The sequence below is a fragment of the Ranitomeya variabilis genome, chromosome 4 (genome assembly GCF_051348905.1).
Source record: "Ranitomeya variabilis isolate aRanVar5 chromosome 4, aRanVar5.hap1, whole genome shotgun sequence".
NCBI lineage: Eukaryota > Metazoa > Chordata > Amphibia > Anura > Dendrobatidae > Ranitomeya > Ranitomeya variabilis.
In genome coordinates, this window is record NC_135235.1 from 663703912 (window position 1) to 663718886 (window position 14975).

The 14975-nt window shown below is 42.2% G+C and overlaps 1 protein-coding gene across 2 annotated transcripts in view; it reads left to right on the forward strand.

The window, feature by feature from the left end:
* Positions 1-14975, forward strand: part of LOC143766211 (uncharacterized) — a 31842-nt gene that overhangs the window by 4810 nt on the left and 12057 nt on the right. For both annotated transcript variants that reach the window (XM_077253705.1, XM_077253707.1), the window contains exons 2-6: positions 3379-3527; positions 3652-3831; positions 3915-4038; positions 4122-4219; positions 5578-5668. In XM_077253705.1, coding sequence (XP_077109820.1) covers positions 3450-3527; positions 3652-3831; positions 3915-4038; positions 4122-4219; positions 5578-5668 — 571 coding nt within the window. In that variant the 5' untranslated portion in view covers positions 3379-3449. The remainder of the gene's footprint in view (positions 1-3378; positions 3528-3651; positions 3832-3914; positions 4039-4121; positions 4220-5577; positions 5669-14975) is intronic.

Below are 14975 nucleotides of genomic sequence, written 5' to 3' on the forward strand. Positions count from 1 at the left end.
AGCGACGGGCAGTCTGCCGCGAATTCTGGAATCCTCATTGTCCTCCACTGCTGTCAAGTGCCGCCATTGTGTAGGGTGTGTGCCTGCGTATCCCTGTATGGGCGGCATCTCCCTGTGTTTCTATCTTAGAATGGGTCGTAAACAAAAATACGCCAATGAGGATGACAGAAAAGCAGCAGCAGCAAGAAAACGACAACATCGGGAACATCAGACACCACAACAAACTGCCGCCAGACAAGCCCAGGATGTGGAATCTCACAGACACCGTCGCCAACCGGAGACACTACAACAAACTGTTGTATGACAGGAACAACATGATCGCCAAATTCATAAAAAACAAATGCTCTACCAACTAAGGCACGACCAGGACAATATTCAACAACTTGCACATTACGTAACAGACAATGAATGTACAATTCATGAACACTACTGTGGGAATATGAATGCAGTTTGCTCTAAATGCCACTCTGAATTTCATTGATGAAAAACCATCTGACAATCAGTTTACTCAATGCTGCCAAAAAGGAAAAGTTATGCTACCGAGACCTCACTACTCAGATCTGTTTGAGCAGTTAATGAAAGGAATGCGTCATCACAAGTCCTGCGCGGAAAGGACCTGCCGTGACGTCACGGTCATGTGACCGGAACACGGTCATGTGACCGCGACGTCATCACAGGTCCTGCGCGACAAGGACCTGTCGTGACGTCACGGTCATGTGACCGTGACGTCGTCACGTGACCGTGACGTCATCACACCCTGGGACCGGAAGCTGCCGCCTGCACCCCACACAGGCGACAGAGCTACAACGCGCCTGCGGAAGGTGAGTATATGTTTATTTTTAACTTTTTTAACCTGTGTCATACATGGCTGGGCAATATACTACGTCACTGGGCAATATACTACGTGGCTGGGCAATATACTACGTGGGCTGTGCAATATACTACGTGGCTCTGTGCTGTATACTACGTCACTGGGCAATATACTACGTCACTGGGCAATATACTATGTAACTGGCCTATATACTATGTAAGTGGCCAATATACTACGTAACTGGGTAATATACTATGTGGCTCTGTGCTGTATACTACGTCACTGGGCAATATACCACGTGGCTGGGCAATATACTACGTGGGCTGTGCAATATACTACGTGGACATAAATATTCTAGAATACCCAATGCGTTAGAATCGGGCCACCATCTAGTGTATATATATATATATATATATATATATATATATATATATATATATATATTTATACACCACTATACTATGTGTGCACATTTATTCTATCTATTCTATTCTATTCTGTCAGTGTGATTTTACTGTACACCGCACTGAATTACCGGCTTTTCTATAGAACACCGGTGCGTATTTCTCGCAAGTCACACTGCTGGTCCGTGTGTAATCTGTATTTTTCTCACCCCCATAGACTTTCATTGGCGGATTTTTTGCGCAATACGGTGACAAACGCAGCATGCTGTGATTTTCTACGGCCGTAGAAGACCGTATAATATACGGATCAGTAAAATACGGCTGATAGGAGCTGGGGCACAGACGAGCATTGTACCATATGCAATCCGTATTTTCAGCACCTCTCAATACGTCCGTAAAACACGCTAGTGTGAGGCCGGCCTAAGGCAAAATTTTTAGATAAAGATCTACTTAGAGATTCACTGTTTATTTGAAATGTAAAGTTATTATATAGGAATGTATGAATTAACATTGTTGAAAACAGAATTACATTTTTAAGCTCTGTTTTTCTTGCTGGAAAAAGTTCATATTAATGACAAACTTATTTTCAAAGTTGCATCAAGATCTTCTTAGGGATTCAGTGTTTATTTAAAATTTAAAGTTACTATATAGAAATGTATGGGTTTGCCTTGTTGAAAACGCAATTAAAGTTTAACCTCCGCTAATTTATTTTTAAATAGAGTGAAGTGGAAAGGAAAAATACATTAAAAAAATACTACTTTAGAAAAAAAAATACCATAGGCATAGGTATTGCAGAATATGGCGGCGCATAAAGACTGAATCCCTAAAAAGATCTTAACGAAACTTGGAAGATAACCTTGTTGGACTTATATGAACTTATTCCAATAAAAAAAACGGAGCTTAAAACCGTTATTCCGTTTCCAACCATGATAACACAGTAGGCATAGGTATGGAAGAATATGGCGCATAAAGACTGAATCCCTAAAAAGATCTTAATGAAACTTGGAAGATAACCTTGTTTTACTAATATGAACTTATTCCAATAAAAAAAACGGAGCTTAAAACTGTTATTCCGTTTCCAAAAAAGTGAACCCCTACATTCATGTATAGCAACTTTATGTCAAAATAAATACATAAGTCAATAAATTGGTTACTCTGCTTCAAATAGAGTGAAGTGGAAATGAAAACTAAATTAAGAAAATGAAACGGTAAAAAAAATCTAAAATAGGCATAGGTATAGATGAATAATTAGGCACATAGGGTTTTAGTATGCACCATGTTGTCACTATCAGGATACATTAAGCCCCTCACAGCACTAACCCCCTTGGGTGTTGGTGTCATTGTTTCGAATCTCGTTGCCGTGTAACTTTTTGATGGAGGTTTATTTTTCTCTAGTGCCAGAACTTCTGTGATCTCCCATAGGCGATGAATAGATTGAAGCGGATATATATATATATGTATATATGTATATATATATATATATATATATATATATATATATATATATATATATATATATATATATATATATATATATATATATATATATATATATATATATATATATATATATATATATAGATTTACAGTCATGGCTTCTTCAGGTGATATTTATAGTTGTACCCGTGTGCCTTGTTTGTGCGCATGTTTAATGTATTTGTCTGTATTTGCCCCGTATTTCACATGTAAAGCGCCATGGAATAGATGGCGCTATAAAAATGAATAATATAATAATAATTGTGGCTGTTTATAATAAGTGACTCCTGTAAATCCCCCCTCATGGTTGCTCCTGGACCCTCCCAGTGTCATCGCTCTATGTATTTCTGCTGGTCTCCTCCATATTTCTGGAGACCCTGTGACCTGAGCGGCTCCTGTAGTCATAGTCTCCGTGTAGACGCCAGATTCTGGGGAACGGACATAAAGCACATGGTGTTCAGGCCGCGCTCCATCTTTATGGCCTGTATCCCGCTTTCAGTGTCTCCACCATCCTCGACTTCTGGTATCGGTGATATGATATTAAATGTTCCAGTCCATACAAAGAGAGAATACAAAATCTACATGTATCTATATTTCCTCATATGTTTACCCCCCTATTTTGTCCAGTAATTGTATTATTACACAGGATTCTTTATGATGTTACATTGTCATCTTTTCCCCATTCAGATTCCTACAATATCGGATCCTCTCAGTGGAGATTCTCTATAAAAAAGAATTTTGCTGATTGACCGCTAAGGATGGATAGAGACAGGGACAAGATGGTAGAGAGGGTATTACACCTCACCCTAGAGATCCTCTTCCGTCTTACTGGAGAGGTGAGAGATTCTGATGAAATTACATAATTCTTATCTATGGGAATAACAGATGGACAGAACTTGAGAGGTGAGGACTCTGGAAATGTCTGTAGTGAGATTTATTAATGTGTTTCTCCATAACCAGGATTACACAGTAGTGAAGAAGACCTCTAGTGAGTTCTACCAGGACCCTGTGTCTGAGGGATGGGGAAGACCCCTGAGCCCAATCACAGGGCCTCCACCTCACCCCGTGATACATGAGGATATCAAAGACTGGAAGATCCTAGAACTTGCCTACAAGATGATTGAGCTGCTGACTGGAGAGGTGACACTGCTGGGAATGCTGGGACATTATAGAATAACGCTATGAAGGGAACAGAGTGTTGACGGTATCATTGTATGTGTCAGGTTCCTATAAGGTGTCAGGATGTCTCCGTATATTTCTCCATGGAGGAGTGGGAGTATTTAGAACGACACAAAGATCTGTACAAGGACGTCATGATGGAGGTTCCCCAGCCCCTGACATCACCAAGTAATAGACAGGAATAAATACACATGGCCTATAATTATCTGTATGTAAAGAATTAATTCAGTCTCTGTATGTGTTTCCTCCAGTTCTATCCAGTAAGAGGACAACACCAGAGAGATGTCCCCATCCTCTTCTTCCACAGGACTGTAAACAAGAAGATCTAGATGTTCCTCAGGATCATCAGGTAGATGGAGAGAAGGTGTCATGAGATCTCACTTATGATGTGTAGACCACTGTGAAGGTCTTGTGCTCAGTCTTGTTTTATCCACCAGTATTATACACTGAATGGCGGTTCTTTCATATAGAGTTTCCGTACATGGTAATTAGACCAGTGACACCAAAGTGCAGGATAGAATGAACTGATCATTTTTTCAGTATGAATTCACATTAGAATGAAAAACAAGTGTGATCTGAGCATCTTGGAATGATGCACAATTATCGGTGCTAGGGTCAGCAGCAGTATTTCAGAAACTGACAACTTTGTGAGATTTATACGTATAACGTGGCCGGAGTATACAGAGAATGTTGTGATTGAGAATAAACTTCTATTGAAAGGGGATCATGTGGATATTAAAAACTCATCAAAATAAAGAACGTTCTTATGAACACGTGGTGCACAACTAATTCAAATTGCAGCTGAATCCATAATAGAATAGGAAATTCGAGTGAACTGATCATTTCATTCTGGTAAAGATGGAGTAATGGTGCGGGGAATGTTTTCTGCTCACATTCTGTGTTTCTGTGTTCTGATACTCGTGTTTGGGTTTTTGGAAACTAGAGCTTACCCAAAGCATTGTGGACAACCAAGTTCATCATTTCATGGCAGCTGTTTACCCGGTGGTAGAAGGACAATGCCTCATGCCACAAGGTTTTGTAAAAAGAGTATCCTGTCTACATTTGCCAACATTTCAACACCAAGTGTAATCAACAACAACAAAGTGCTGAGATTCTGATGGCCACGAAAGTTTAGTGCTCTACAAGATGGTTGTCTGTAATAACATGGCGACTCAGTAAATGTTTTATATATGGTGAAGATGTCAAGATTAGTGATGAGCGAATATACTCGTTACTCGCGCTCGGGGTCCTCCGAGTATTTTTTAGTGCTCGGAAATTTAGTTTTTAATGCCGCAGCTGAATGATTTACATCTGTTAGCCAGCATAAGTACATGTGGGGATTCCCTAGCAACCAGGCAACCCCCACGTGTACTTATTTACAGATGTAAATCATTCAGCTGCGGCAATGAAAACTAAATCTCCGAGCACTAAAAAATACTCGGAGGACACCCGAGTGTGCTCGGGAAATCTCCAGTAACGAGTATATTCGCTCATCACTAGTCAAGATAAAACTGATCTTCTCCAATTTTCTGGTTATGGAGCCTGCTTGTTAGAATTAGGAGCCAACAGGTAGTTTTATACAGTTCATCACCTATATGATAACTACTGTTGTCATGTCATTTGTGGTCGTCTTGGTAATTTGTAATCTTTTCTGTTCTTTCGCACAACTTTTCCATCTCTCTGTGACTTTTACAATATTTGTTTCAGGGTGAAGATCTGACCCATATTAACACTACAGAGACATATGTGAGGGGTGCTGAGTGGTGTAAAGAGGAGATTCCTACATATGATTACCCAGGTGAGTAGTGACCACTAAATGCAGAGAAGGCACAGACTTTATTCATCCAGATGCTTATACAATTACGGTATGTGATTAATTTTTCAGGTGCATTTTCATACATGTTTTATTTGCTGATATTTACTGAATTGTTTTTTTTCCAAAATGTCATTATGCAAAATTGAAATGATGCTTTTGAGAATAAATAGAGTTAAGGGGGGTATCAGGGACTTAACAAAAAGAAAAAAAGGTTTCTAAGCACTTACAGGAAGGTAGTTGGAACTTGCCTGCCTGTTGTGCACGACGCCGTTCTTCCCCAGCACAGAGCGGTCATAGATGCACCTGCTGTGGATTCATTCGCCTCTGCCGACATCAAGTCTACAGAGCGGAGGCTTCTTGTCCGGTTTTCGATGTAGACTGGTCGAGACTTATGGGGTCATTCTACTTGACAGCCGGATCTCCGCTGCCTAACTGGACGATCTGGCTGTCGGTCAGAATAACCTTGGAAGTCCCAGCCCGTCACATATACAGAGGCAGGTGAATTCCTGGCAGGAGCATCTGTGCTGGGAAAGGACGGTGCCGTGCACAACAAGCAGGTAAGTTGCAATTACCTGCCTGTTACTGCTTAGGTACATTTTTTTTTTTGTAAAGTCCTGGAAACCCACCTTTTAATCTTCATACGTTGTGTTCTGGATGTACGGAAATACGATTGCTGTGTCCGATCACTGGTCATAGCAGTGATGCACTGGTCACCACTAAGGTCATTGAGAGGCTGAAGTAATCACAATTATAAGCTGAATGTCGGACAATAGTTTTTCCAATCATGGGACATAATAATTTTACACCAGATCTCTTTACATTTATTTTCCTTGAACCTGAATTAAGGCTAAAGATTGGAAGATTCTGAGACAACAGTGGGACTCCTAGGGAAATGAGAGGCATATTGACATAAGATGAGATTCAGGAAATAATAGAGAGGTATAATTCCTTGAAAAGTTACAAACAAAGGTAGTAGCAAGGCGGCATGACACCACAAAGGCCCTGTCACGGGGGCACTGTTCATGGTCACTTGGCAGCTTTTAAGATGGTTACTTTGAACAGGCTTGGAGCTAGTTAACTGCTGTACAGGGATATGGACTTATACAGGTACCCATAGGCTGTGGCCAAGGAGCCAGTTGCCATACTATGGTGCAAGCTGGCAGGAAGAATTGTCAGGTTGGTGGCTCACAACTAGGAGGTACGTGTAGATATCAAATATTCAGGCAGGAGAAACTCAAAATCAGCAATATCCAATAAGACACAGGATCTGTGATACCAAACCGGAGCAATTTAGGTTACAACTAGTGATGAGCGAACATGAAAATGCTTTGGTGCTTGTTACTCAAATTGAGCGCATCGGACTGCTCGACTTTAGTAACACATATAATGGAAGTCAATGGGAAACTCAAGCATTTTTCTGGCACACGCTACCAGGAGATCTGGAGGGCAGTAAAATCGCTGAAATGTATTTAAAAAGTGTGTAAATGGAATGGGAACAGCGAGGAGAAGACACCTGGACGCATCTCTCACTAGGAACAATGTTGTCGGAGTATTACTTTACTTTTACGGACTGACAATAATACATAGCAAACTGAAAACAAAACGGATTTTACAGGAAAAAATGTTATAAAACATTATTTCCTGTATAATGGCTTGTATATACTGCAAAATTACAAAGAGAGAAAAAACGCCCCCTCCATCACCTAGGCATGCACATAGTGTTTTTGCACTTTGTCGTTGCTTTCAATGGTGAAAAAATGATGAAAGAATTGACATGCTCCTTCTTTTAAATATACAGCCATTTACCATTTCAGTCAGGAAAAAAAGGGAATCGTGTGCATGAGATTTCTGAAATCTTTTCCCATTTGTAAGGAGTGGGACTCTTAGACCGGTGAAGCCTATGCAGTAAGTGCAAGGGCTTCCAAAGATATCAAAATCAGGAAAGTTTATCTCCCCCCATTCCCTCTCGGTTGCTGGAGTAGTTTAAAAGCTATGCGAGATTTTTTACCCTCCCAGATAAATGAGCGATAGAGATAACACAGGCCAACAAAAAACAACTTTTTTTATGTTTCTTTGATGAAAATAGGCAAATATTACTAATTTTGGGTCGAGAAACTCAAATATACCCACAGAATTGTTTAATTAGCTCTCGTTTTTTAGATACACGCCATGGAAGTATGTGCTGTAGGTAGCGAGAAGAATTCATTACAAGAGTATAAATTGCACAGTACAGTACACATATTTAGTATCGCCGCGTCCGTAACGACCCAACCTATAAAACTGTCCCACTAGTTAACCCCTTCAGTAAACACCGTAAGAAAAAAAAAAAAAAAACGAGGCAAAAAACAACGCTTTATTACCATACCGCCGAACAAAAAGTGGAATAACACGCGATCAAAAAGATGGATATAAATAACCATGGTACCGCTGAAAACGTCATCTTGTCCCGCAAAAAACAAGCCGCCATACAGCATCATCAGCAAAAAAATAAAAAAGTTATAGTCCTCAGAATAAAGCGATGCCAAAATAATTATTTTTTCTATAAAATAGTTTTTATCGTATAAAAGCGCCAAAACATTAAAAAATGATATAAATGAGGTATCGCTGTAATCGTACTGACCCGACGAATAAAACTGCTTTATCAATTTTACCAAACGCAGAACGGTATAAAGAAATTCATGAATAGCTGGTTTTTGGTTATTCTGCCTCACAAAAAACGGAATAAAAAGTGATAAAAAATGGTCACGTGTCCGAAAATGTTACCAATAAAAACGTCAACTCGTCCCGCAAAAAACAAGACCTCACATGACTCTGTGGACCAAAATGTGGAAAAATTATAGGTCTCAAAATGCCACGTATATAAGTGCCACGTATTTAAGTGCCACGTATAAGTGCCACGTATTTAAGTGCCACGTATAAGCAAAGTAATGATGGTAAGCAGTCTTCACAAGTGGAGTAATTGGTCTTCTTTGGTTGGCAAATGTCACATAACCACACACGTAACAAAAATTGTTAACAATATTTGCACATTTACGAGGCATTTTCAAAGTGTAAATTCTCTCCACAAAATTACTGCAACAAGAGAAAGAGACTTCAATTAGTACAAACTATGCAGACACAATTTATAAAATGGCTGACATTGGTTCAACAGGTCTGTAATCAGGTTTACCAATACACATTTGTTGAAAATTCAAAATTTCCCTATTTTCCTGCATAATAATCTTAAATGACCTGTATCTCAGCAACAAGAGCTAATAATGATTTTTAAGTAACATATTCGTTTTTAGGATGCTAAAATTATTACAAACCAGCTATTTTCATTTCAGAAACATTTTCACTGTTGGCCAGTGAATTGATCTGCTTCTAAATAAATTGGGAGAGTATGGAAGAGGTAGAGGAGACATGGAAACTCTGCCATTTATTTCGGCTGGCTCTGCCTAGGTATGACAAGTTAAAATCTTTCCATTTGGCTAAAGTAGATTCTAAGTTTTTAAGGTATAATTTAATATTGGTTTTGTATAATTTAGCTGGGTGTTTTGTTACCTGTACTTCCAAGTATTTTAATGAGCCATTAGTAAATTGACATAGGAATCTTGACGCCCATAAAGGTTTGAAGGGGCCACGTAACATCATCACCTCTGTTTTATCCCAGTTGATATGGTACAATAACAGAAGGCCCTAGTCGAGCAATTAGTATAAAAATTCCCATCTGACAACGCTTGTAGCAGAGGTCATAGATGCTTGGGCAACCATGGAGGAGTGACAAGGGAGACACACACCAGTTCAAACAGAGGCAGGGGACACTTTCATTAGACCCAGCGCCCAGTCCGTGATGCCTGAGGTAGTCTGACTAGGAAGGAAAAGTTTTTGAATTTGGTGAAGTAGTGACTAGCTGACCATACCAGCATCATCTGTGATTCCTTTGTGTCGTACAAGTATTGGGAATCAAAGCTTAACACGTGGCATGAACTGTCCCTCTATGCCTTGTGCTGGCCTGCCCTGTCACTAGCGCTTTGTCAGTGCAGGTTTTTAATGCCACCATGGGCATAATAACTGATAGGCGCATCTGCCTGTGAGCTGAAAATGCTGACAGGCTGACTCTTACCAAAATGAACAAGGCTTGAATTGGCCAAGACTTCTCAACCCCACCAGATGACCGAAGCGGAACATAAAGTCAATTCAAATTATCCTTTTTTTCCTGATGTATTTCCATGCAACCTTTCACACCCAATAAAGGGTATACAGTTCATTGTTTCTTTTTTTTCTGTTCCTCCTCCTATAATCCAAAACTATCCCACCTCTATCACCTATCCCTACACTAAATGCAACTAACAGCGGTATTAAAGGGAATCTGTCACCCCTAAATTGGCCTATAAGCTAAGCCCACGGGCATCAGGGGCTTAGCTACAGCCCTTTATAATGCTGTAGATAAGCCCCCGATGTATCCTGAAAGATAAGAAAAACAGGTTATATTATACTCACCCAGGGGTGGTCCCGGTACGGTACGGTCCGATTGGCATCGCAGTCCGGGTCCAGCGCCTCCCATCTTTATATGATGACATCCTCTTCTTGTCTTCCTGTCAAGGCTCCTGCGCAGGCATACTTTGTCTGCCCTGTTGAGGGCTGAGTAAAGTACTGCAGTGCGCAGGCTTCGGGAAAGGTCAGAGAGGCCCGGCGCCTGCGCACTGCAGTACTTTACTCAGCCCTCAACAGGGCAGACAAAGTACGCCTGCGCAGGAGCCTTGGCAGGAAGAATAGAAGAAGACGATATCGTATGAAGATAGGAGGCGCTGGACTCGGACCGTGACGCCCATCGGACCGGACTGCACCCAGACCGCCCCTGGGTGAGTATAATATAACCTGTTTTTCTTATCTTTCAGGTGACATCGGGGGCTTATCTACAGCATTTCAGAATGTTGTAGATAAGCCCCTGATGCCTGTGACCGAAGCTTATAGGCCAATTTCAGGGTGACAAATTCCCTTTAATAGGGAATAGAATAGATGTAACCCTGATAAGGACTGTTGGATTTAGGTTGCAGCAGCAAGGACTCTAAGGCAATTATCCCTGACTAGATGCCTCTAATAAACTGACCCGACTCTACCAGCTAACACTACACGAATTGCAGATAAGAGCGATGTTATTAAAGAATAGAATCTATTTGAATTAGCCCTGAAAGGACTTTTGGTTTTGCGTGGAGGCACCAAGGACTGTAAGGAAATGAATCATACATAAGTGCCTCTAATACACAATTGCTACTCCAGCAGCTAATTATACACTAATTGCAGCTAAGAGCAGTATTACAGAATAGAATCTATTTGAATTAGCCCTGAAAAGGACTGTTGATCTAATGTTTCAGCAGCAGGTACTGTAAGACTATATAACACACTGTCCCTTCTGCAGCAGAAACTCTGCCAACACTATTTGCGAGTAAAATGTGTCGAATATGTTTCACCGGGTCTTATATAGACCCAATGATGCTATGCGGCCGACCAGTCACAGTAATGCCAATAGCCAACATGGCTACGGCATTACCGTGATAGGCAGGCAATCCAAACATGTTTAGTGGCCAAAAATCAGCCGCAAAACATGAGGGGCAGGGAAGTGAGCATGGGGTCTGAGTACCCAGATACTTGATCAAGTACCAAACTGTTATGATCCGGTGACCTAGAAGCTGCATGAGAAACCAGAGAGAGCAGCAATCCCTCCAAGAACAATGGACAACTGGCACTGACTAATGAATCCAGCAGTCCTAAATACCCAGTAGGCCTGCAATCAGCAGGGACACCTGACCGGAATTACCAGCCAGGAACAGCTGCAATACCACCAACAACCACCGGAGGGAACTCAAGAGCAGAATTCACAACAGTACCCCCCCCCTTGAGGAGGGGGCACCGAACCCTCACCAGAGCCCCCAGGCCGATCAGGACGAGCCAGATGAAAGGCACGGACCAAATCAGCAGCATGGACATCAGAGGCAAAAACCCAAGAATTATCCTCCTGGCCATAACCCTTCCATTTGACAAGGTACTGAAGCCTCCGCCTCGAAAAGCGAGAATCCAAAATCTTCTCAACCACATACTCCAACTCCCCATCAACCAACACCGGAGCAGGAGGATCAACAGAGGGAACAACGGGCACCACATATTTCCGCAACAAAGATCTATGCAAAACATTATGGATGGCAAAAGAGGCCGGAAGGGCCAAACGAAAAGACACCGGATTGATGATCTCAGAAATCCTATAAAGACCAATAAACCGAGGCTTAAACTTAGGGGAAGAAACCTTCATAGGAACATGACGGGAAGACAACCAGACCAAATCCCCAACCCGAAGTCGGGAACCAACACTGTTGTGATCCGCTTTTTGGGCTCCCCTGCTGGTGGCTGGTGGTACTGGAAACTTGTGTGTGCTTTTCTGCCTTAGCTCACCTGCTTCCATCAGTTTTGGGAGTTCCCTATTTAGCCTTGCTCTCCAGTCACTTCCTTGCCGGTCATCATTGTAACCTGAGTCTTTCAGTTGCATGTTCCTGCTACTAGTCTGCTGATCAGCTAAGTGGACTCTTGTCCTTTTGTTTTGTATTTTTTGTCCAGTTTACAGTTTTGTCATTTCCTGTTACTGGAAGCTCTTGTGGACTGAAATTGCCACTCCTGTGTGATGAGTTGACACAGGAGTCTTAAAGTAATTTCAGGATGATTTTTTGAAAGGGTTTTTCAGCTGACCGTGAAGTCCTCTTTTGTATCCTTCCTCTATCTAGTAAGTGGACCTCGCTTTGCTAAATCTACCTTCATACTGTGTATGTCTTTTCCTCTGAACTCACCGTTAATATATGTGGGGGCTACTATCATCTTTGGGGAATTTCACTAGAGGTAAGCCAGGTCTGTTCCTTCCTCTTCCAGGCGTAGTTAGTTCTCCGGCTGGCGCATGGCATCTAGGCAGCCGTAGGAATGCTTCCTGGCTACTGTTAGTTGTGTGGTAGATTTAGGTCACGGTCAGCTTGAGTTTCCATCACCCGAGAGCTAGTCTGTTATTTTTGTGTTTCTGATATTCCCATGCCATTGGGGAATCATGACACAACACACCGACGACGATTAGCAAAACGCTGAGCCTCCTCCTGAGACAACACCAAATTGTCCACCACATGAGCCCAAATCTGCTGCAACCTGTCAACCACAGAATCCACACCAGGACAATCAGAAGGCTCAACCTGCCCCGAAGAAAAACGAGGATGAAAACCAAAATTACAAAAGAAGGGCGAAACCAAGGTAGCCGAACTAGCCCGATTATTAAGGGCGAACTCGGCCAATAGCAAGAAAGCCACCCAATCATCCTGATCAGCAGACACAAAGCATCTCAAATAAGTTTCCAAAGTCTGATTAGTTCGCTCGGTCTGGCCATTTGTCTGCGGATGAAATGCGGAAGAAAAAGACAAATCAATGCCCAGCCTAGCACAAAAGGCCCGCCAAAACCTAGAAACAAACTGGGAACCTGTGTCGGACACAATATTCTCCGGAATACCATGCAAACTAACCACATGCTGGAAAAACAACGGAACCAAATCAGAAGAGGAAGGCAACTTAGGCAAAGGCACCAAATGAACCATCTTAGAGAACCGGTCACAAACCACCCAGATAAACGACATCCTCTGGGAAACCGTAAGATCTGAAATAAAATCCATAGAAATATGCGTCCAGGGCCTCTCAGGGTCTGGCAAAGGCAAAAGCAACCCACTAGCACGGGAACAAGGCTTGGCCCGCGCACAAGTCCCACAGGACTGCACAAAAGAACGCACATCACGCAACAAAGAAGGCCACCAAAAGGACCTACCAACCCAATCTCTGGTACCAAAAATACCAGGATGGCCAGCCAACACAGAACAATGGACCTCAGAGATCACTCTACTAGTCCATCTGTCAGGAACAAACAGTTTGCCCACTGGACAGCGGTCAGGTTTGTCAGCCTGAAATTTCTGCAGAACCCGTCGCAAATCAGGAGAAATGGCAGAAAGGACCACCCCTTCCTTCAGAATTCCGAACCGGTTCCAGTACCTCAGGAGAATCAGGCAAAAAACTCCTAGAGAGGGCATCAGCCTTAATATTTTTAGAACCCGGAAGATACGAGACCACGAAATCAAAACAGGAGAAAAACCAGGACCATCGAGCCTGTCTAGGATTCAGCCGTTTGGCAGACTCGAGGTAAATCAGATTTTTATGATCGGTCAAGACCACAATACGGTGCTTGGCTCCCTCAAGCCAATGTCGCCATTCCTCAAACGCCCACTTCATAGCCAACCACTCCCGATTGCCGACATCATAATTGCGTTCAGTAGGCGAAAACTTACGGGAAAAGAAGGCACACGGTTTCATCAAGGAACCAACAGGATCCCTCTGGGACAAAACGGCCCCTGCGCCAATCTCAGAAGCGTCAACCTCAACCTGAAACGGAAGAGAAACATCCGGCTGACGCAACACCGGGGCAGAAGTAAATCGGCGTTTAAGCTCCTGAAAGGCAGAGACAGCCACAGAGGACCAATTAATTACATCAGCGCCCTTCTTCGTCAAATCGGTCAGGGGTTTAACCACACTGGAGAAGTTAGCAATGAAACGGCGATAAAAATTAGCAAAGCCCAAAAATTTCTGAAGGCTCTTCACGGATGTGGGCTGAATCCAATCATGAATGGCCTGAACCTTAACCGGATCCATCTCTATAGATGAGGGAGAAAAAATGAAGCCCAAAAAAGAAACCTTCTGCACTCCAAAGAGACACTTAGACCCCTTCACAAACAAAGCAACTAGTCACAGACATAGACTTCCAATCCAACACAGGATTATGTATCTGCAACCATGGAAAGCCCAGCACAATAGCATCATGCAAATTATGCAACACCAGAAAACGACAATCTTCCTGATGGGCTGGCGCCATGCACATGGTCACCTGTGTCCAAAACTGGGGTTTATTTTTAGCCAAAGGTGTAGCATCAATGCCCCTTAAAGGAATAGGATTTTGTAAAGACTGCAAGGGGAAACCACAACGCCTGGCAAACTCAAGGTCCATTAAGTTCAAAGCGGCGCCTGAATCCACAAACGCCATGACAGAAAATGACGACAATGAGCAGATCAAGGTCACAGATAACAGAAATTTAGGTTGTACAGTACTGATGGTAACTGAATTAGCGATTCTCTTTGTACGCTTAGGGCAGACTGAAATGACATGAGAAGCATCGCCACAATAAAAACACAACCTATTCTGACGTCTGAATCCCTGTTGTTCCGTTCTAGACAGAATCCTATC